The sequence below is a fragment of the Cynocephalus volans genome, chromosome 10 (assembly GCF_027409185.1).
Source record: "Cynocephalus volans isolate mCynVol1 chromosome 10, mCynVol1.pri, whole genome shotgun sequence".
NCBI lineage: Eukaryota > Metazoa > Chordata > Mammalia > Dermoptera > Cynocephalidae > Cynocephalus > Cynocephalus volans.
In genome coordinates this window covers 9,184,490-9,206,655 of record NC_084469.1, presented here as the reverse complement: position 1 = coordinate 9,206,655, position 22,166 = coordinate 9,184,490, and the positions used below count along the sequence as shown (strand labels likewise).

The 22,166-nt window shown below is 48.7% G+C and overlaps 1 protein-coding gene and 1 long non-coding RNA gene across 7 annotated transcripts in view; one reads left to right on the top strand and one right to left on the bottom strand.

Annotated features, from left to right (window-relative positions):
* SPAG9 (sperm associated antigen 9) overlaps nucleotides 1-4,216 on the top strand; it is a 130,404-nt gene extending 126,188 nt beyond the window's left edge. For all 6 annotated transcript variants that reach the window (XM_063112694.1, XM_063112695.1, XM_063112693.1 and 3 more), the window contains one exon: nucleotides 625-4,216. In XM_063112694.1, coding sequence (XP_062968764.1) covers nucleotides 625-740 — 116 coding nt within the window. In that variant the 3' untranslated portion in view covers nucleotides 741-4,216. The remainder of the gene's footprint in view (nucleotides 1-624) is intronic.
* A 12,213-nt stretch (nucleotides 4,217-16,429) lies between these two features.
* Nucleotides 16,430-19,978, bottom strand: LOC134388969 (uncharacterized). Its single transcript, XR_010024671.1, has 3 exons — nucleotides 19,770-19,978; nucleotides 17,756-17,796; nucleotides 16,430-17,111 (listed from the first exon to the last, which is right to left on the bottom strand). It is a non-coding gene; the product is annotated as an uncharacterized LOC134388969 (long non-coding RNA).
* Nucleotides 19,979-22,166: the final 2,188 nt, after the last annotated feature.

The following is a 22,166-nucleotide window of genomic DNA, read 5'->3' as shown; positions in this document are numbered from 1 at the left end:
CTGTCTGTTACCCAACTTCTTCGTTTCTTCATCTTCACCATACACTGTTAATTCATAGCTTACCCTAAACTTGAAAATCGTTGGAAGAAAACCCAGTATGGTAGGTAGGCCATCTTGTAGTGCTGAAGGGAGACAATTTCAGTTTTTATATTTTTGTGTCAGTTATCTTCGATTGGAAACTTTTACTCTTATCTCTGAAAATAAGCATGAGTTATTTGGGTTTAGTTAATTTGTGTGCTTTATACCCATGCTTGTGCATTTACAGCAGTATTTAGTCTCAGTTCTTAGTTTCAAGTAAACAAGAGTAGACTGTCCATTTTGGATGAACACAGAATTGGACAGCTTTCCTTTCTTAGCTTCCCATGTCTGTTAATATCAGTATGCAGACATATTGGGATGACTTTCCAACATAGTATAGTGAACTCACTTTTACAAATGTCTGAAAAGTGAGTTAACCTTTTCAAAAATCAGACAGTGATATTTCTTTTACTGCATTCTCTGCATTGGAAATTAGACAGGTTTTGTGCATCTTGTTCACAGACTAACCTTGAGCACTATGTTTAATTCACATCATTCTGTATTTACTGTGCTCAACCTAACTCGAGTCTCCTTATCATCCTCTAGGTGATGAAGGTGGAGAATCAGAACTTCTTGGAGAGGACCTTCCACTTGAACCTTCCGTCACCAGAGCAGAAAGGAGTCACTTGATAGTGTGGCAAGTGATGTATGGCAGTGAGTGAGCCCATAGGAAGAACAGGCGGAGATGGGGAAGCCATCTCTTCTGCATGGTTTATTTTCCCTTTTCCCCTTTATTTAATGCTCTTTTTGTGAAATAAGTTTCACCACATAATGTGTGAGCATTTTTTTCCTGTTAACTTTATATTACAAAATCTGTCCTACCATAACAATACAGAGGAACTATCTCTTTTACTGCACAGTGTTATAGGCAATTTCAGTATATAATGAACAAATCAAAGAATGTTTACTTTCTGCAAACTGGTGAATTACAGAAAGCAATCCAGATGTGGTTTACTCTGCCACAGTCTAATGTCACTCACTTCATTTGGTGGGGTCACTTCTTAGCTGTCACTAATAATGGAACTAATGGAAAACACTTGATGAATGAACCATACCATAAGTACAATAGCAAAGTTTTCCCCAATGTATCGTAAAATTGACACACACTAATATCAGGTAGATTATCAGGATTTATCTAATTGTCCCGAGAGGACTAAAGCTAATTGTAAATTAACTTTCACTTTCAAATCTGACAAATCTTGTTTATATGGTATATAAAACTTTGTTTTCATCAGATTTGGGGGGGTTTTATATTAAAGAAATTAAGGCTACACTATTTAAATAAAAGTTTCCTGTTTCTGACTTATTAGAGCTCTAAAGTTTATGAGCCCTGCTTCTCTGAATATTCTGGGGGTTTTTTTTGAGACTAGTCTCACTCATTTTCATACTGACATGTCTGAGAGGTGTATTATTTATAAAGCATAGAAGATATATTCTGGGAAGCCTAGAAGATACTTCAGCACTGGGAGGGTTTTTTTAAAAAGAAAATTTTGTTTTGTATTTTTCGTACCAGAGGATGGTGGTGGTTGATTGAGTTTTTCCATGTAAGAAATTCGCCTGTTTGCCAAGTGTTCCTGGACTGCTCTTAGCTGTTAATAAGAGTAAAACTGTAGCTGTGATGGAGTCTGGCTTAACCAACTGAATGAGGGATTTGATTAGAAAAGTTATTTTCTTTTGTTCTGTATGAAATTACAGAATAGCTAGTACTTGGTATTTTGTATGTAAATAACACGTAAGCTTTTGTACCCTTTTGAGCTTAAAATGCCATCTTCAATGGGGAAAACTATGAAGGGAAAGAAGGCAAAGCCAAGATACCATAAAGTAAATGTTGATATTACGTCTTTCACTCACAGTGCCCATTCAAAAAAAGAGTCTGGGTTTAACTGATTTTCTTGTTTAATAAGTCTTTAAAAACCATTATGCTGCAATTTTTTTCCTCTCAAGCTTCTTGAAAATGTACGATTTACCATTTCTTATATATTACTCTGAGCAAAGCTAAATACAATTGTATGTGCTATTTTAAAAATATAAACCTATAGAGAAAGCCCCCCCCCCCCCAATCATCAGGAGGACTACTTCAAAGAAAAGAAAGCAAACACAAGTCTCAAATTGTCTAAGCATTCTTAAGTACCAGGGATTTTTTTTTTTTTTCTGAACTGTTATACAAAGATATCTGTAAAAAGTGTACCAATGACTTTTATGCATATACGTGATTAGGCTAGATTATAAAATACGGGGAATTTATTGAGCCAGAGGAGGCCTTTGGATCTATTTGGCCACATGTGTCTATAAGCACATTGTGTACACAATAAAATTGTGGCCACTATATGTTTTAGGAGAAAAAAACTGTTTTGGGAAAAGCTGTATTAAAAGAATAATTTTTTGCTTGAGCTACTTAGTCACTTTTCTTCAAGGCACCAAAACTTAGGCCACTTTTCCATAGCTGGTATGCTATGTTCTTATTTTTTATTTTAAATCAGAGCCATTTTGGCAATACCTAAAAAAAAAAAAAATTACTAAACATTTATTGGAAATGTATAAATTCACAAGAGGCACCAAAGGGTTTGGGAATTTTATTCCCAAGAAGTAAATCCCAGAGTCAGACCCTATTTGCCGTTGTTCAGCCTTTTACACGTTTGTAAGACCAAATGTAATTTAGGAAATCAGGAGTTACAGATGAAAAATGCAGACATGTTACAGTGGTTGTAATTCCTCTTTTTAAACTTACCGGCTTTAACATAAGGAATATAGATATGTAGTTATTTTATCTAAAGATGTCAGATTATCTGTGGCCCTGTTGATTAACTTCAGGGACCAGAGAGGACAAAAACGCCTGTACAATTTGTGTTAAAGCCTTGTCCATACCTTTTTAATATTAGTTTAAAATGTTTTCTACAGATTGCCTCACCTCCCCTTTCCCCCAAAAAACATGTTTATGTTTTTGTAATGTTCATTTTGGTCAAGGTGGTAACCTTTGGAAGAAAATGCCAAAATGTAAGCTTCATGCTATCAGCAAAGTGGTATAAACTGCCTGTAGCTACCACATCAAGGGCAGAGAAGAGACTTGAGTACTTGGGTTGGTCTCTCCATGTAAAAAATGTTTTGCCCCTGTTGGAAGAAATAAGGGGTACGTAAGGATTCTCATTTTGTTACCTGGGGCTGTGTATTGAGGTTGAACCATATGAAATTGCCAGTGTTTGATCATTGCTGTTCTGCAGAAATGGCAATATCATATGCCTCAACCTACTACTATTAAATGCAGGTTAAAATCTCTGTAAGGCAAAAGGAGAATATCCACTTAAAACTCATTTTTGAGAGTGTTTTTCTGTAACTCATGTGGATCTAAATTTTTTAAACACGAATGAATGTCTTAGTAGCTGCGGCTTGTTAAGAGTGTAAAACATTTTGAGCACAAAATATGCAGCACAGAACTTTTCAAATTGTGTTTGCACAGAAAAAGTTAAAATACATTCTCTCAGTAGCTGTATTGTTCTTTTCTTGTAAAGGTCTTCTTACATTTGAGACTGGACCCTTTAATATAGGCTGCCTTAGTAACAAAACAAAACAAAATGTCTCATAATATTAACTGTTCTAAAGAACGTGTGTCTTGCAAGTGCCGTGAAACTGAATATTTATTTCCTTGTGAGTATTATAACCGTTACCAAAGGACTCAACCAGATTTAGGGCTCTTCTTAATTGATCATGTTGAGAAAGGGACTCATTTGGTCCCACTTTGTAACATGGGAAGAGTAAGAGAAAATTAACTGTGGAAATCATAAATGCTTTTCTAACAGGGTTATGCTATTCTGTAACACTAAATGTCTTTTTCTTTCTCTTAAAAAATTGTTTTATTAATTTTGTCATACATTTTTCAATATTTGACTATATTTTAACCATTTTATGTTCTAAATTTGTTTTTTGTCCTAGACATTTTATCCAGAATTTTACTTGCCTTCATAATCTGAAAAATGGGTTCTAGAGCGTCTTACTTGCTGTCTCTTAGAGGCTGAGGCTTCATTTCTATGAGCAAAAAGCTCGTTTAGCGATGTAGTTATTTCAGTATTTATTTCTATTATGGAATCCCTGGGGTTCGGAATGTAACTTTGTACATGAAATATATATAAATATGTATATGAAACGTGTATGAAGTCCAGTGTTTTGTTTTTACCTTTCCTGGGGGTCTGACCTTGGTTTTTATTTGAAAGTCCAATAATCTCCCCCATCAAACATAGCATTTCCAAGGGTCAGGACTGTTGCCATTTGGCACTAGCTGAAGGTGAGCAGTGGGAATACTCGTGCATGTCTGCTTGGCTCACGTGTTCCAGTGAGTTATGAGCAGTAGACAAGAGAGATTTCTAGAAATGCGGGAGCGCTGAGTAACAGCCCACACATGGTACTAAGGCATACCATTTGCCAGATTACTCAGTAATAAGAGGCAGGTTGTAATGCAGATCTTAATAATACGGTGTGCTTGTTTGTGATCCACTTGCTTGGGGGAGACTCTGAAAGGAAGGATGGTTATAAAACTGATCATGTGGCAGCACAGTGTGAATCCATATGGGTTCAGTGCATTTGTATTGAGTCCAATCCAGTGTGTTTTGTTTATGTTTTCAAGAGATGTGGGGGCCTAACCTGATGGTAAAAGTCACCCCAATTGGCATATTAATAGGACAGTTCACTAGCTGAAGGCACAGACATCTGTCCGGTGAGGCTGGATGCCCTAGAATATTATTAATAGCCTGGCTCATTCCTAGACTTTATAAAACCTTACCCTACCTGCCCCTTAGTACGCTAGGGCCTGCCAAGGTATTATTCTGGAAACTGATTCTTTTGGGCCTGATATAGTGTAGTCATCTTCCTGATCCCACCAGTCTCTAGTGAGAGGCTTGAGTGACAGCAGAGGGCAAAACATGTTCATTTTAATTTTGTTGGGGAACAGGGCAGGCACGGTCCTTATAACTGGAACTGTAGCCTGCAGTTCCCCCACCCCCAGTGAAAGGACTCTTTCAGACCTTGGTCTGCTTAAGCCTCTAAGCTCTTCCTTAACCAACCCCCAGGCCTCTCGTGTTAGGTGTGGACTTAATTGTCAGCAGTGGTCAATTTATTAGGAAAAGTTTTGTAGTTAGGGTACTTCTCAGAGTGCCCTAAATAGTGGGTAATTAATACAATTTAATTTTAAACTCATTTTCTTTAGAGAAACATAATGATATAGTGGGAAAGAAGACGGTAGACCCAGGTTCTGTCCAGGCTTTGCCCTGCAGTGACCCTAGGCCAGTCACTTTAACGTAGCACCCCAGAATCACAAAGGCATAAAACTTCACCCCAGAGCTATTGAATCAGACTGTCTGTGGGTCTGGACCTGGACATCAGTAAAGTGTCATAGGTAAGTGTGATGTAGGTTAGGTTGAGGGATACTGCTCTAACATCTTCGTACTTTAGTTCTCTTATATGTTCAAAGGGAGGGTGATTTAGCCAGGTGTTAAAAAAAATCCTAGCTTGCGCCCTTTCTGGCCCTGTGGTTCTAATCTGCCTCAGTTTGTTGTCTGTGTAGGTAAGAACCATACCCGTTTGTCGGTTCAGGGCTGCCTATTTCCCCATGAGGCCCAGATAGCTGTTGGGTTGGATTTCACTACTTAGAATTTTCAGTTAATCTTGGGCCGAGCCCGTGGCGCACTCGGTAGAGTGCTGCGCTGGGAGCGCGGCGACGCTCCCGCCACGGGTTCGGATCCTACATAGGAATGACCGGTGCACTCACTGGCTGAGTGCCAGTCACAAAAAAGACAAAAAAAAAAAAAAAAAAAAGAATTTTCAGTTAATCAGAACGACAATGTGCAAAAGAAGCCAGATATTTAGCTCCATGCTTTTAGCCACCTACCAGCAGAACACTGGCTCCCACCCACAGACAAAAAGAAATTATGATTTGATTTGAGGCCCCAAAGTAGGTGGAAAAATAAGCCCCAACTGAGTGGGGACAGCAATTTCACTTACAAGCTGCAGTTCTCAACCAGGCCAGGAGAGGGAGGTACGGCCAGAATCACCCCGGTAGCTATTTGCAGAATAATTTTTTTTTTTTCCTTCTTCCCCTCATCTCAGGAGTATCAGACTCTACTGGTGTATTTAGGAAAACAGTTGCCCAGGTGATCCCGATCCTTCCATTGGGAACATCTGCTTAAGAAGGACTCAGGAGCAGCGCAGGTGGATTCACAAGCATCTGTTTTCCAGGAACACAAAGCTTCGTTCTTAGCCGGTTATAAGCTGCACATGGTGACCTGCCAGCAGGCTCAGCCAGGCTCAGCCCAATAGTCTTTCCTTTTAGATTCATGAACAATCGAAGTTACTTTGAACTTATTGCTACATCAAAAGCTTAAAGGGAATATTTTGTCTCCTTTTAGTCTGAATTCACTTGGCAAGGCTATTTTCTCATAGTTTTTCATAGAAAAAATCCATAGTCTTTTAGTTGTTATCATGTCTAGCTCATATTTGCATAACATCTAATCTAATTGTTTTTTCAGAGTACTTAGCTCATAAATTCACAGGTGATCTGCAGAGAAACCCTATGGAGAATATTATTGTCCTCAGGTGATCCATAGGAGGGCTTCCCTTTTGGTAAACGGGACCAACTGAGATAAGTAAAGGCACATGTGCCTCATCCGATGGTACATCCAGATTAACTGAACACCGAAGGCTCTTGCAACTGTGTTGGGTAAAGTACTAGATCTCAAGTAAGGAGACCTGGGTTTGAATCCTGGGTCTACCGTTTCCTAATTTTGTGACCCTTACTGTAAAAACAGAGTAACACCCCAAAGTGTTCCTGTGATGGCTAAGTGAAGTAAACCATGTGGTAGAAACATGCCTACCTCCTGGCCTTACTTTGGCTCTCAGATATTCCCAGGAGTCAGGTATGTGAGGCTAAGACCTCCTCAAGAAGATTAGGCTGGTAGAGGGAAGCAGACACGGAAAGGGGGATATGTAATCAAGTGTGGTGGCTGTACTGCCAGAAGCTGTAGTCAAACAAATGATATTGGTATGATATCTACTTCATAATGTGATAAAAACAAGAGAAAAATGGTCTGCAGGGCCTGTTTAATGCAGAATATTCTTATTTCCAGTCTATTTATCAGTGCTTCAGGCCTTGTCTGTTCTAACAGAGCTCTGTTAGGAAGCAAAGCTACCTTGGGCCTGTTGGACCTTTCAGGGAACACCTACTCTTGCCCTCCCCACCATCCCCAGTTTAAGGAAAGGGGATAGTCCATGAAAATTAAACACAAGAGACCCATACTCTCTCTCTCTCTCTCTTTTTTTTTTTAAAGATGACTGGTAAGGGGATCTTAACCCTTGATTTGGTGGTGTCAGCATCACGCTCTCCCAGTGAGCTAACCAGCCATCCCTATATGGGATCCAAACCCATGGCCTTGGTGTTATCAGCACCACACTCTCCTGAGTGAGCCACGGGCCGGCCTCCATACTCTCTTGTTTCTAAAAGTTAATTTCTTTCCTATGCAGGCACATGGAAGGGCATGTTGAAGCATGAAAAGAGTGATAAATTTGACATTTTTAGATACCATCAAAAGATATTTATTCAGTTATCTGTTGCTCATAATGCTTTATGACAAAAATGAATCTCACAGTCATGGATATAAATGGGTAGAGAGCAGACATAAAGAACCAAATAAAATATTAACATCAGATGCACAACAGGGTGTGGAATGGTGGCAAGGAGTGTTATATGCTTTCTACATCATTAAAAAGCTTAGCATGACTCTTCCCAAGCAAGGATGCAAAATTCCATCTGTCAAGGCATCTTCAGGATATCTCGCCCAAAGAGAGTGGAGTGGTCCTTCAGAAACTTGAATTTCCTCGTTGGTAGTATTATGATAATGGCACCTTATTCGCAGGATTGTTGGAAAGAACAAATGAGATTATGTAAAGAAGTACTACTCAACAGTTAACAAACGTTTGTATCCTTCCCCCACCGAGGCCTCAATTTCTTTTCCTATTATCCTTTCTCATCAAGTTTACTTTGCTCTACCTTTGGCTAGCCCCAGACAAGTGACAGAGGTTTCTTTGAGCTCCAAATCCAGGAGTGAATTTTCAGCTGTTTGCCTTTAGCTGCGTTTTGGCCTGGTGTGCTTCTGTGGAAGCAGGCTTTTATGACATAGGCCATCTACATTTCTGTCTTGGAGAGTTTACTTGGGGCTATTAATAAGGAACTAGAGCAGAAATGTGGCATGTTCTTCACCAGAAGAGAATCCCATATTGGTCTTAGAGCCATCTGAAGCATTGTCCTTACTAGAGCAGCCTGGCTGGAGATGAGCAGGAACTGGGCAGGTACCTCTAGATAGGCCTTGGCTTATTTAGAGACCCCATCTTGGGCTTCACCCATTGAGGGTTTATCCAGACCATCCCACCTGTATTAAAGCCATGTTTCTGGGGTCCCAATGTGATATCCCTTTGTTCCAAAGACCTCCCCCCTGGTGTGATCTGATGTGAGCCACAAGTCAGTGTCTCAAAAACCAAGTCATGATAAAGAATTGTAGGTTCTAGCCCCTTTCTGCCACTGATCCATCAAAAGTCATTTCCTAGGGCCAGCCCGTGGCTCACTTGGGAGAGTGTGGAACTGATAACGCCAAGGCCATGGGTTTGGATCCCTACATAGGGATGGCCGGTTAGCTCACTTGGGAGAGCGTGGTGCTGACAACACTCAGTTAAGGGTTAAGATCCCCTTACCAGTCATCTTCTAAAAAAAAAAAAAATCATTTCCTCTTTCTGGGCTCTCAGCTTTCATTATCTGCAAAAGCAGGAGCTTGGCTTGGATGAGTTCTAAGGCTAATTCTAGGGTGATATTCCTTGAGTGTGAACCATTCTAGGTGACACACCTTGAGTGTGCAGTTTGGGTTCTGTGGACAAGTAGTAATCTTTATACCCAGCCAGATCCTTACTGGAGGGAATTCATGTAGGCTGAACCAGTTGGCACAAACAGCTTTGTTTGATGCACCAGTTTGTCCATGAGGCGTCAAGGAATGACTTTCATGCATGGGAGGAATATGTCTTAATTAGGAAGAAAGACACTGTTGAGGTCCTGGACTTCCCTTGGATCTTTTCCTTTTTGAACCTGGGAAAGGGTCTCCAAAAGTCTATGATAGGATGGCATCAGAACCTACAGAGAGCTTCTCCCTAGGGCCCCTTTGGCATTTGTGGTGAAGGGCTGAGAGGTGAAGCTTAATTAGGGAGGACCTTGGCTTCCCAATATCCCCTCCCAGAGCAGGAAAGGTATGGGGAAGGAAAGCTGCCTTTAGGGAGAGGCCTGGCTTTGGTCTCTTTTGAGCACAAGGTGGCACCATGCTGGTATTAACCTTCCACTTGCTAGCATGCAAAGACTGCCGGCCCCTGGTTCCTCCCTTTCATCCTCACTGTGCTGTCGGCCCCAGCATGGCAGACCAGTCCGGACCGAGGAGGATCAAATTGTAGTAAGGTTTACTACTTCACTTTACTAACAAGCAAGCTGAAGCCAAGAGTGGTTGTTATCCAACAGTGGAGATTGGACTAGTACTCTTGACTCTAGTTCAGTGTTTTTTCCACTGGGCTCCTCTAGATCTCACACCCTTGGCTTCTCCTCCTCACCCGCAGGCAGCTTATAGCCCAGGGACCCAAAAGGGTCCAGAGCCTAGGATTGTTGCTGAGATGAGCAGGGGTTGATACGGGTGAGAGAAACATTGGCCCAAGGGACTAAAGAAGGGAATTTTTGAAAGCACCTACAGCACCAGTTTCTGGTCTTTGAAGTTGCGGAGGAATTCCTGCTGCTGCCGCCTCTGAACAAGGCTGAAGGAAATGTCACGGAATCAGCTTAGTGAGTTGCTTCAATGGAAACTTTATCCAAGACCGAAAAAAATAGAAGTTACATAACTCAGCAGGTCACAGCACTAACTAAGCCCTTTATAGGCCATCAATTCACATTTATTTCCTGGATTTTATAACTGCTGCTGAAAAGGAAAAAAGGAGGGAGTGAGAATTAGGGGGGAGAGAATCTATGTGCTTGGAATAAACCTCCAAGTCCACTCTCCAGTCTCTTCTCCCACACACCACCTCTGCAGCTAATTCTTGGATTTGCCGATTACTGCATATCCAGACACACCAGGCTTCAGGCCAGGAAATTCAGACCTCTGTCCCAAGCTGCTCTGAGTAGCCACAAGCCTTAGGCTAGTCATTTTCTCTCTGGTCCTCAGTTTTCTTTTTCTTTTTTTGGCGGTTGGCCAGTCTGGGGATCCAAACCCTTGACCTTGGTGTTCTAACACCCTACTCCAATCAACTGAGCTAACTGGCCAGTCCTGGTCCTCAGTTTTCTGTTCTGTAAAATGACAGGGTTGGACTTAGGTGAGTTCTAGGATCTGTTTCTGCCCCATGATTCTAAACATTAGGAGCAAAAGAGTTAGGGATTAGTTTTGTTACCCCTTCCCGCCCATCTCAACTCTGAGTTAGCTGCAAGAAGCTATTAGATCCTCTTGACGGAGAACAGAGAAGAGCACAGCACCACCACACTGACAGGGGCAGGTGAGGGCCTGGGTGGGCAGTCCCAAGGAGGGAGAGAGGGTATGGCCAGTGGTCCCCACACCCAGACACCTGGCATGTGGCACAGAGCACTGGAAGAGGGGTGGGAGGGTTGAGGTTGCCTTGGCTCAGGTGGGGAGCTGGTGAGTATACAGGGTAATGGACCCTTGCTGCCTCCCCTGAGGTCAGGACACTCAGATGGGCAAGAGCCAGTCTGCAGGAAGGGCATGCCACAGCAGCATTGGCATTCTCAAGACTGGGGGGTTTAATGCCCCACAGGGTTCAGCCCTGCTCCAGGACGCTCAGGTAGGTATGACTGCCCCAAATTTTGTGAGGCACCCTCCCGTAAGAACGCACTTACCCGTCACTCGTGCAGAAAAGGGCAGTTTATTCACCCCAGCTGGCCAGTGACCATCTCTCAAGGAGCAACCAAGGGAGAACAGCCTCAGGCCTTGGTCTTGTGGGGTTTTTAAAGGCAAAAACTACATACCGTTGGCACACGGGTTTGTCCAGGTGCACAAAGCAAGCTAGGGAGCTAGGTCACAGAAGCCAAGAATGAGCCGTTACAGCAATCAAGCATACAAGTTTTCATTGTGTATGGTTCCTGTTCCCATGTAATAGTTCACTGTGTGTGGCTCCTGTTCCCATGTAATGGTTTTTGTTTCTATGAGGTCAATGGTTTCTCATGCAGAAGCGGGGGGGGGGGGTAGTCTGCAGGTCAGACGGGTAAAATGGAGTTACTTAGGTTACGCAAGCAATTCTACAGAAGCAGATAGCGTACATTATGAGGGTGTACGGAGCTCTATTTCACAAACTCCAGCTGACAGGCTCCATGCACAGCTTCCATCCCTCCCTCAAACCCTTGGGGTCAGGGAGACAGCTCCCCCTGCCCACACACCATCTGGAGCTTCTTCATCCTTGCCCAGCCTCCTGTGCAGAGCTGCTGGCCAGAGGAGTGTCTGGTGTAAAGCTGGCTGAGAGAGGAAAGGGCCTCGGAAAGAAGCTTGGTGGGGAAGAGGATGTCAGAAGGCTTGTGGCACTGGGAAATGCCAGGCAAGCTGGGTGGGAATTGGAGCAGCTGGAGAGTTAAGGGTCCTGGGGAGGGGCCGTGGGTGAGCAGCAGCGAGGCTCCCTGGCCCCTTTCCTGGCCCAGAACTTGCAAGATGGCATTATGCTTTGGGCAAGAAGCCTAGGGCGCCAGGCCCAGGCTGCCCCTCCTGGCTTTGGAGCCCCTGCAGGAGAAGACTGGCAGGAGGCAAGGTTGCCTGCAGTCTCCGAGCATCCCTGCGAAGGGACAGAGTATCTGTGAGGAACGGACATTAGAGGGCAGGGGGGCAGTCACAGTTTTCTCAGCCCACCGGGATTGGTAGCAGAGCTAAGCTGTAAAGAAGGCAAAGGTCAGATGTTATGCATCTGGAAGAAATTCCCGATAAAGACAAAAATGTTTCTCCAGATAAGAGGCTCCTGCAGCAGGAGGCAGCTGCTACTTGGAGACTGCAGCTTCGTGCCCAGACCCTTTTAATTGTCCTCAGTCATTCTGATGTCCTTTGGTCTCCTCTTCCCCTCCCTCAGAGCTCTGCCCTTCCCCCATTGCTGCTGCTGCCTTTCAGAAACAGCTGCTTGTCCGGGCTTGTCAGTGGCGACAGCCGGGTCTCCAAGGACAGACACAGAAGCCCCCTGAAGCCTGACCCCATCACTGAGGTTTGGAAGGTGGTATGTCCTCCTCATTAAACTGAGATCCAGAGAGAGAGAGTATGTTAATCCCCCAGACCCAACAAGTGAGCAGTGTCAGAAAGAGGTCTCAGGGTCCCAGCTCCCAACTGGCCTCAGGGCAGTGACCTCCTTGCATGGTAATCTGATAATCCATTATACTTGAATTGGACAAACGAGCAAGGCAGAGCTCCACGGGGCCAGGTGGGGGTCCCAATTTGGTTACATTAGCCAGTCCCGTGGAGAAGTCAGTGACTTATCTGGAATGATTTTTGTAGAGGAGACATTTGACCCCATGGCTGCTGAGGCTGCAGGTGTTTCCGCATTTGACAGATGACTCTTAGACCAGGGGTTCTCAGCCTCACCACTGTTGACATTTGGGGCTGGACCCAAGTGACCACTGAGCTGAGCGACAGGGAGGGCTTGCTGGCTCGGGTCTCAGCTTCACACCACCTCCAAAGTTTTCTTGGCCATCCTCCTGCCTCTGCAGGGCTGCTCCTAAACAAATCTCCCTCCCTGGGCTCCTAAGGCTGGGTCTCAGGAGGGCTTGAAGGAGGCATTTTGCCTCCCACCCTCTCAGCACTCTCCTTTCCCTCTATAAATGAGGTGAAGGGCGAGTGGGATGGGTCCCGTGGGAGACCTGATGGAGCCCGAGGCTTGAGAGGTGGCATGGTGAGTGCCCAGAGGGCAGGCTTCTCCTTCCAGGGCCTGCTTTTTCCTTATTGAAAGAGTTGATAGATGAGCATGGCACTCTAGAAAGTCTAGAATCAAAATCATTTCAGAAAATTCTCATGTGAAAGTCAGAATATGGGCCTACTCCACCTCTGCCTGTATTCTGCTATGTCCCAGACCAAAAAGTCCCCAGGAAAGGAAAGTCTCTTGGGCCCGTGGAGCATGTGCTAGGCCAGTCCTGGCTCCTCATGTAAGCTGCTTCTCTTAAACCTCAAAGCACTGGGAGGCAGGTGTTTCCCCCTTTGACAGATGACAGCCCAGGGGTTCTCAGCATTGGCACTGTTGACATTTGGGACTGGATAATTCTTTGTTGCATGGTTTGTTCTGTGCATGACAGGATATTTAGCAGCATCCTTGGCCTCTACCCACTAAATGCTAGTAGTACTCCCTCCCTCCCCAGTTGTGACAATCAAAAATGTCTCCAGACATTGCTAAAGCCCCCAGGGGGGCACATTGTCGTGGTATGAGAACCATTGTCTTAGACAATAGGTTCCAAGGACCCTGGTGGGCCCTTGTCTGACTTTGCTCATCTGATTCTGAGGCCTGCCCACCTGCTTTTCTTGCTGCTGCCTCTTTGTGGGGTCAAAGCCCCCCTTGAAAAATCTGACAATAGCTATGACCTTCTTCCCAGAACAAGGCTCCCACCTTCGATTCCAAGGAGTTTGTGGACTCCAGGTGCTCACCCGTGGAGTGAGCGTTGAGAACATCTGCCTGCAGGGAGACAGGCCTGGAGGTGAGGCGAGCTGAGTCGGCCTGCCCTCCCCCGTCTGTCCCCCTCACCCTGGTGAGGTCACGTGGGTCTGGGGGGGGAGGGGAATGCAGGGCGGGGTCACTGAGGGAGGAGGCACCTGCCTGTTCTGACGTGTGGACACGCCCTGCGTGCCCTGAGGCAGGCAGCTGTGCCAGCCATAGTGCTGAGCCCACTCATCGTCTTGCAGATGGGTCACCCTGACTCAGCGGCTGTACATGACCTGTGCTTGTCCCATCCCAGAAAACATTTCCTGTGGCTGAGTGACCTCAACACCTACCCAGCTATACCTGCCCCTGAAAGCAGGGAGATGGGCCTCATGAACTCAGGAGGTGGCCTTTTGTTCTGGGTTCTAGAACATGATGATGGGGTGTGGAGGTGGAGAAGCTTCAAGACTCCAGGAACTTCCAAGACCCCAGCTCTATAGCATGTTGTAGAGACACCTGGAACTCAATGCCAGATGTTAGGTCTGGTTCCAGCTCTCTGGGTCTCAGTTTCCTTGTTTGTAAATTGGAGGAGTTGGATTGGATGATCTCTAACAATTCTCACGCATTGAGCATTTCCTGTGTGATAGTCTTTATATATATTCTGTCATTTAATTCTTGCAGTACTCTATGAGATACGCACTGTGATTATTATCCTAACATTACAGCTCAGGAAGATGAGACTCAGAGAGGTTAAGTAATTTGCCCAAGGTCACACAGGGAGGCAGGTCACCTGCCAAGTCTGACCCAACCACATTGTTGAGATGGCAGTAGCTCAGGTGAGGGGCTGACTGGGAGGGATAGAAAGCGACAAGGGGCAGGGCCAGGCTCCCAGCCCAGTGTGGGGAGGGGTTGAAGATGACTCCAAGGTTTGGAGCCTAGGGACTGGGAGAGTGGTGGTGCTATTAATAGAAATAGGGAAGTTAGGAGGAGGAGCAGGTTTAGGGCTAGAGGATGAGTTTATTCTTAGATATGTTGATGCCGATTTGCTAGTTATGGACATTTAGGTTGATATGCAGCCACAGTTCAATTAGGAAAAATTGGCACTTAGAAAATACCTCCAAATGCCAACAACCCCCTTACCAAAGTCGAATCTCTGAACTGGTTCACATCACAGGGTTCCCTAAGTCACTGGCCCTGGGCTGCAGCAGGTGCCCAAGGCCCAAGTTCACGCCCCGCACCGACCACTGGGGGTCGCCACTGGTGCACAGACCTGGAGCAGCTGCCCAGGTACGCCTGCATGCGGTAGTGTCAACGTAGGGGAGGGGGCACAGCTGGTTTTAGGGAGCCAGGTTCCCCCTTGCAAGGAGGCAGAAGTTTCTTCCTTCTTTTTGCAGTGGGGAAGAAGGGGAGGCTCATGAGACCCCTGATCTGCTGCTTCCCCCCCAGCCCCCCAGGCATCTGCAGCGCTTTTCACGGGGAGTCTTTGATTAACCTCCAATCAAGTTCTGTTGACCTTTGGGTCAGAGGCAGGAGAGGGAGTGGAGCCTCCTTCCCTGCGTGCATGTTGGGACAGCCAGCCTGGGGGACACCATGTCCAGGGCACTGGGGCCTGCGACCTCGGGCGCTGGAGCTGGGGAGCAGGATCCCAGCTGTTCCAAACCGCGTGTCTCCCCTGACATTTGCGTCAGCAGCTCTGCCCTTTGACTTTTAATTCCCAGGAGTGGAGGGTGGAGGCAACCTTGGTGATCAGGGATAATTATTTGCAATTCAATGCAACCAGCAGTTTATTGGGGTTTGGCCTGGCTTCCTGCCCTCCTCTCAGCCTCCCACACCCCAGCTTTACAGCCTTGGTCTCCTTCGAAAGCTGGGAGAACAGAGGGCAGGAGTGGTTCCTCTCGGGCTCCTGATCTCGGAGTGCCCTGTGGGAAGCTACGCTTGTAAAAGTGCTTTGAGTTCCCCAGATAGAGGTGTCCCCACGCTCATGCCCAGCCCGGGCCCTGCACCATCTCAGGCCAGCCTCCTGCTCCACTTGGGCTTGTTGGGACATGTCCTCATGTGAGCCGGGCCAGGCGAGGGGGCACCAGCCTCCCAGTTGCCTGGGTTAGGGGGTGCATGGCACGGAGAGATGGGGGTGGGGCAGGTACCACGGAGCCTTCAAGGCTCCCCAAGCCCCGGGTCCCCTGTCAGTGTCCAGTGCCCCTCTATATTTGGCCACAGCATTACTGACATGCCCTCTCAGAGGGGCAGGCAGCCAGCCCAACCCATGATGTCTCCTCCAAGGCTGGACTATTTTGGAACCAGCCTTGAGGGGGCTGGGGGAGGAGAGGTGGGGTTTAAGGGAACATTTCCTCCTGGCGCCAAGTCAGAGAAGAGCTGAGGGTGTGTGGCATGGAGAATTGGCCCTGAGGCCTTTCTCAGAATTCCTAGTACAGTTACTCGAATGTTCTTTCTCTCAGGTTTCCAGGGGATGCCTAGTCTCTGAGGCTGTGAGGGCTGAGGCCGGGCATCAACTCCAGCCCCTTCTCCCCATGGGAGACATTTTCCAGCTGTTCAGATTTCATCCCTTAATTAAAAAACAACTGCTTCCATGCCAGGTTTCACAGACAGCCACGGTAGGAGCTAGCTCAGAGGTTCCCAGTCCTTTGGATTTCTCAGATCACTAACATTTCCAAAAAAATAATTTAGGATCTGACATGGTCACCAGTTTTTTATTTTGCTGAGTTGAGGACACTGAAAGGAAAGGTGCTTTGAAACACACACACACACACACGCACACGCACACACACGCACACAAACGATTGAAGATACAGGTGAAAGGGCAGTCTCAGCCTGAATGGATCTAGCTTTATGAAAACCTCACTATATCGTCCTTATTGTTCTCATTTTGCCACGGGCATTTGAGAACGTGGCAACCGCTGGCACTGGGCACCCTGTGGTCTTTTCTGGTGACTGCTGGTTCCTTTCACCCCTCTTCCTGGGCCAAATGCCAAGGGCAGCCAGCTCTGCTCTGGGGGACCCTCCCCAGCACCTTATCTCCAGCTCTCTCATGTACTGGTCACTTTTGCTTCTTTATATCGTGGCCTCCTCCAGCTCCCCACCCCCATATTTGCAGGAGCAGAAGACGGGGAGCAGTCATCACACAGCTCCCAACCGAAGACAGCAGATTGTTCTGCCGCACGGCCAGCTGACTCCTGCAGACCTGAGTCCTACCCCTGAAGAAGTCACTCGGTCACCACGCTCCTTCGAGAAGGACTGCGGCTGTGGAGGGTTCTCGGACCTGGAGAGGGGTCAGGAACACCAGGGCCTCTGCCACTTCCTGGCAGTGAGATCTGAGACTGAGAACCTCCCTCCTTGAGCTTCAGTTTCTTGTTCTATAAAACGTGTATATTAATGCCTCATCACAGGGCCAGCGTGAGGATTAAATGAGAGAACGTTTGTGAAAGTACTTTGTGAACTATAAAGCTTAGGTAGGGGTAGTTATTATTATTATGGGAAACTAGTAAACAGCTGAAGAAAGAGCAGCCCAAAAGCTGATCTCAGCTTCTGGGTATAAAGACAGTGCTCACAGCCACCCCCCGGTCTGTGATCTGGGACCCCCTCCAGCCCCACAAAGGATCAATGCCAGCCTGAGCCCTGTGACTGACGGAGGACTGGGCTGGACCGAGGCTCTGCTGGAAATAGAGCCAGCCTCTGGCTTGTATTGGAGAGAGGCCAGTGTGAAGGCTTGCAATGTGAAGGCTTCTGTTTTCTTGTGGTTCCCCCCCCCCCCACATGGTTATTGATGCTGACCACCCCCAAATTGTAGCAAAGTGTCTGCAGGGCCCCCCCAGGAAAGAGCCCCTTTCGGGTGGGTTGAGAGCCACAGGGTCTAAGGATTCAGGGAAGGCCCAGAGCCTGAACTTCAAGGTGTCCACAGAGCAGCAGTGTTTAAGGGCTGCCCCTGCCCCCCCGACGTCGCTGTGGGCAGAGTGGGAAACACGCCAACCCACATTCCCAGTCCAGTTCCACCACTTACTCCCACTGTGTGGCTGCCTCTCTGAGCCTCAGTTTCCTCATCTGTAAAACAGAGATAAGACTCCTTACCTCACACAGTTGCTGTGAGCTTATATGGGATCGTATGTGAAAGCCCCTGGAGGGTGCTCAGACTAAGGGTCCCCTGCCACCTGCCCTCCCAGGAGGTCCCCACAGAGGGGAGCTGGGGAGGCGTGAGCCTGCAGCCAGGCTGGCTCCCCACCCAGGGTGGGTCCCCAGCCTCCGCCTGGCACAGCGGCCCCTGGGGCAGGTTTCCTCATCCCAGCCAGGCTCCAGCTCCCTGCCACCTCCCCCCGGCCACTCAGCAGCCAGTTGTCATGAAGTCATTGCCATCTTCCCCAGCCTGCCCCCCCACTCCCCACCCCCCCACCCCGCCCCAGTGCTGACATCCCATTTGGCAAAGAGGTCGGAAAAGCCGCTGACTCTTCCAGACCCTGAGTTCATTGACTGGTCAGGGCCCGCTGGCTGTAAGCTGACCGTGTGGGCAGAGAGAGGGTTGCAGAGTGAGCGAAAGGTCCCTCCATGCCTTCTTCCCCTGCCTCAAGCTCCCCACCACCACCGAGACACTCCTCCAACATCCACCCACACCCTCGACATGTACACACCTGGACCTACACACATGTGACCCACCCTACACACCCCCGTTCCACACTTGCCATGGACTCTATACCCTTTACACCCGCATGCTCAGCAAGCCACGCACTCCCTCCCGGGCACAGCCCCCTACCCGCAAAGGCACACTCCAACACGCACAGACCCCGACACACTCACACAGGCACACGTATGTGTACACACCACTTCCTCACACTGGCGTGGGTTGTAGCCACCACTAGCTACCCATGGCTATGGCCACTCCTGACTCCACCCTTGGCCTGTCCCCCTGGGCTTCATCCGGCCATGAGGACGCGCCCAGGCATAGTCACACTCAGGTGAGAGGGTCTCTGGTCTAGAGGGTTTCTATACCAAGACCACGGGCAGCCAGAGGTGAAACGGCTCATCTCAGCCCCCCCTTCATTGTTCGTTTGTGGAAACTGAGGCCCAGAGAAGGCACGAGGATGGTCAAGGCAAAAACCCAAGTTCTTCTGAGTGCTTCCAAGCTTCAGAGAGCACGGCAGAAAGGGAGACAGGTGGCCCCCATGCTTCTCCCTCAGTGCCCCCCAAATCTTGTCTCAGTCCCCCCTCAGCTGCTGCCCATCCCATGGCTTCCTCCAGGATGACTTCCAAGATTGGTTGCTGGGTGAGATTTTCACCCTCTGCCCTGGATGCAAGGTCGTTTGCAGCAGGGGAGGGCGCCCACTGTTGAGCCAAAGCCTTCACGGGCTTGGGATGTTCATGACCCACTTGGCCTTGGCCTTCCTCAGCAAATGCTCAGCCCAAGTCCGCAGTCCCACAGTGTGCCCTCAGCCTGGCCCTCTCACTCCCTGCTTCAGCCTTCCTTCCCGGGACTCACACATTAGGACCCTCAGCAACTGCCTGGAACATGGCTGCATGCAGGGACCCCAGGCTCCAGGGACAGACTGTATCCCCCAGACTGTCAGCTCTACAAGGGAAAGGACTTTTGCTTGGAATGGTGCCTGGCACCTACTAGGTACCCAACGAAGACGTGTTGAATGTGCGAACGAACAGGCCACTCTCCCCACCCTAGCCTCCGGTAACAAGGCTCCTCCAGACCCTAATAGGGAGTTCTGGGATCCAGTGGAAAGAGCCAGCAGCCAGCAGCACTTGCCTCTCTGGGCTTCAGCTGCCACCTAGGCGTGAGGGGCTCGCTGCTGGGAGATCGGTGGTTTGTGTTGTGCGATTCCAGGGACCACACCGGTGCGGGTGCTCCGGGGACCAGCACCGCCTCTTCCTCTGGCTTGGGACAGACAGGCTGGGGAGCCCTATATTGTAAATAAAACCGCCACCCAGAACACCCCAGAAGGTCCGCAACCGGGAAGCAAGGCAAGGAGAGTGCTTCTTGCCCCCTCCCCCCACCGCACCCACCTCCCCCAACTCACAGCGCTGGGTCGCCCGGGCAGCCAGACTCCAGGTCAACGTCCTGCAGCCGCAGGGCCCTCCCGGGGGCGGCGCCCGGCCAGGGCGCACAGAGGGGCGTTTGTTCACGGCGGGCGGCTGGGAGGAGATGCTAATCGCCGCGGATCGCTGGGCACAGCTGAAGGTCAGGAGGTAACGCGACCCGTGGTTATAAATAACCGTGCGGGGAGGGCGGGCGGCGGCCGGGACAGCGCGCTGGATGCGCGCCCCTCGCCCGCCCCGCCGCCCGCGGAACCGGACCCGGACAGGCAGCCGGAGCGCGGTGACCTCTGCGGGGGCGCGCAAGGTCACACCGGGCCCGGGCTTCCCTTGCCCCGCGGGTGCCGCGGCTCCTGCCCTCTGCTGGGGGGTGAGAGGCGCCGGGGGTCGTTGAAGTACAGACAGCCCCACCGCCACCATCACCACCCCAGAGGCCAGAAGGTGGAGGGAGGCGCAGGACAGAACCCAGGGACCCAGGCAGCCTGCGCCCCTGCACTCGGCCTCCACACCAAGCCATGTTCAAGGCTGATGGCAGGGAGGCCCCAAAGTAGCCCCACCAGGGAGAGACACCTGCACCCTCTAGGCCCTAAACTGAAGCCTGACCTGTGATGGTGGGATTTACCCCAGAGCTCCTGGCATTCTCTTGGCTTGATGGAAACAAAATCCCAGAGTCTGGGGCTTCAAGAGTCTCTGGGGCTGGGGAGGGACTCTGGTGGCCTCAGGAGGTGGCCCCTAGGTGCGCGCCAGGGAGGCCAGGCATCCCTCACCCTTCAGACAGAAAAGGAAGATGGATTTAACCTGCTCCAGGAGGCATGCCTGTTGAGTTAAGCACACACACAGAACATTGCACAAATCAAAAAAAGTGTACAGCTGGATGAATTTGCCCAGGCTGGGCATGCCCATGTAAACAGCACCCAAATCAAAAACAGCACCTCTAGGGCCGGCCCGTGGCTCACTTGGGAGAGTGCGGTGCTGATGACACCAAGGCCACGGGTTCAGATCCCTACATAGGGATGGCTGGTTGGTTCACTTGGCAGAGCGTGGTGCTGACACCACCAAGTCAACGGTTAAGATCCCCTTACCGGTCATCTTTAAAAAAAAAAAAAAAGCACCTCACCAGCCCTCAGAAGTCCCTCAAAACCCCTTCCACTTGTACCCCCAGCGATAACCTCCCTCCTGACTCCTAACCCCACAGGCTACTTTGGCCTGCTTCTAAACTGTGTAAATAGAGCCATACAGTGCATGTCCTCTGTGTCTGGTTTCTTTTGCTCAATATTCTATCTGTGAGGTTGGTCCATACTGTCACAGGCAGCCGCCCTCATTGTTGGTAGCTCGCTGTTGTGTGACTCTATCGTCATTTATTCACCCACTTTACCGCTGATGGACGTTTGGGTACGTTCCAGTTCCTGGCTGACACGAATGGTGCTGCTATGAACATTCTAGTTGTTGGGCGCTGTGAACATAGGGACGCATTTCCGCTGGGTGTATACCTAGGACAGGGATTTGGGGGCCCGATGTGTGTCTGTTCAGGAAGGTACAGAGAGTGTTACCATTGAATCAACATTTCAGTGAGAATGATTTTCAAAGTAAGTTTTTGTTTTCCATTCTAAAAAATGACAGATGCACATTATTTTTTTTTAAGTGGAAAAAACAAAAATGTAGGAAAGAAAGAAAAATAATCCCTCCTACTATTCAGAGTCAACCATTCAACCATCCAGCAGATGTTTCCTAAGAGCCCCTTCTGTGTCAGACCTTGGACAAGAAGGAGACCCAGTCCCCCCTCATGCAGTGTAGGGGCCAGGTCAGCAGTGGCTTCACCAAGGGACAGACCAGGCCCCAGCACACTTGGTGATCTCCATCATCCGCCCTCACTCACTAGCTGTTCCCCATAAATGTCCAAACCGAGACCAGCGGGGCTGGCCACGCAACCGAGGTTCTGTCCAGCCAGGCTGCTCCCCGAGAACTCAGAATGGGAAGTCTGGATAGCAATACACAGTTAACTGCCATCAAGCAAGAAGAGGGCTGCAGAGAGGCGGAGCGGGTGTTAGGGGCTCTCAAGAGGCCGAAAAGCCTGGAAGCGGAGGCTGGAGAGGGCTGGGCCAGAGGCAGCCGCATCTGGACTCTGGACCTTATCCTGAAGGCCGTGGAAGGGGTGCATGCCTGGGAATGAGCAGATCACATGTACTTTTTTAGCAAGATCACTTTGGTTCTAGGCATGGGGGAGGAGGAGGCATCTGGGAGATGTCAGGTTTCTGCCTTTCAGAAGGGAACAGGAAAGACATGCTGCAAGTGACGATTTGGGGGGAGGCTGTGATTGGTCCCATGAGGTTTTGGTGTATTTCCTTCCCATCTTAAGCACAACAGTTTCCACTTTGGACTAA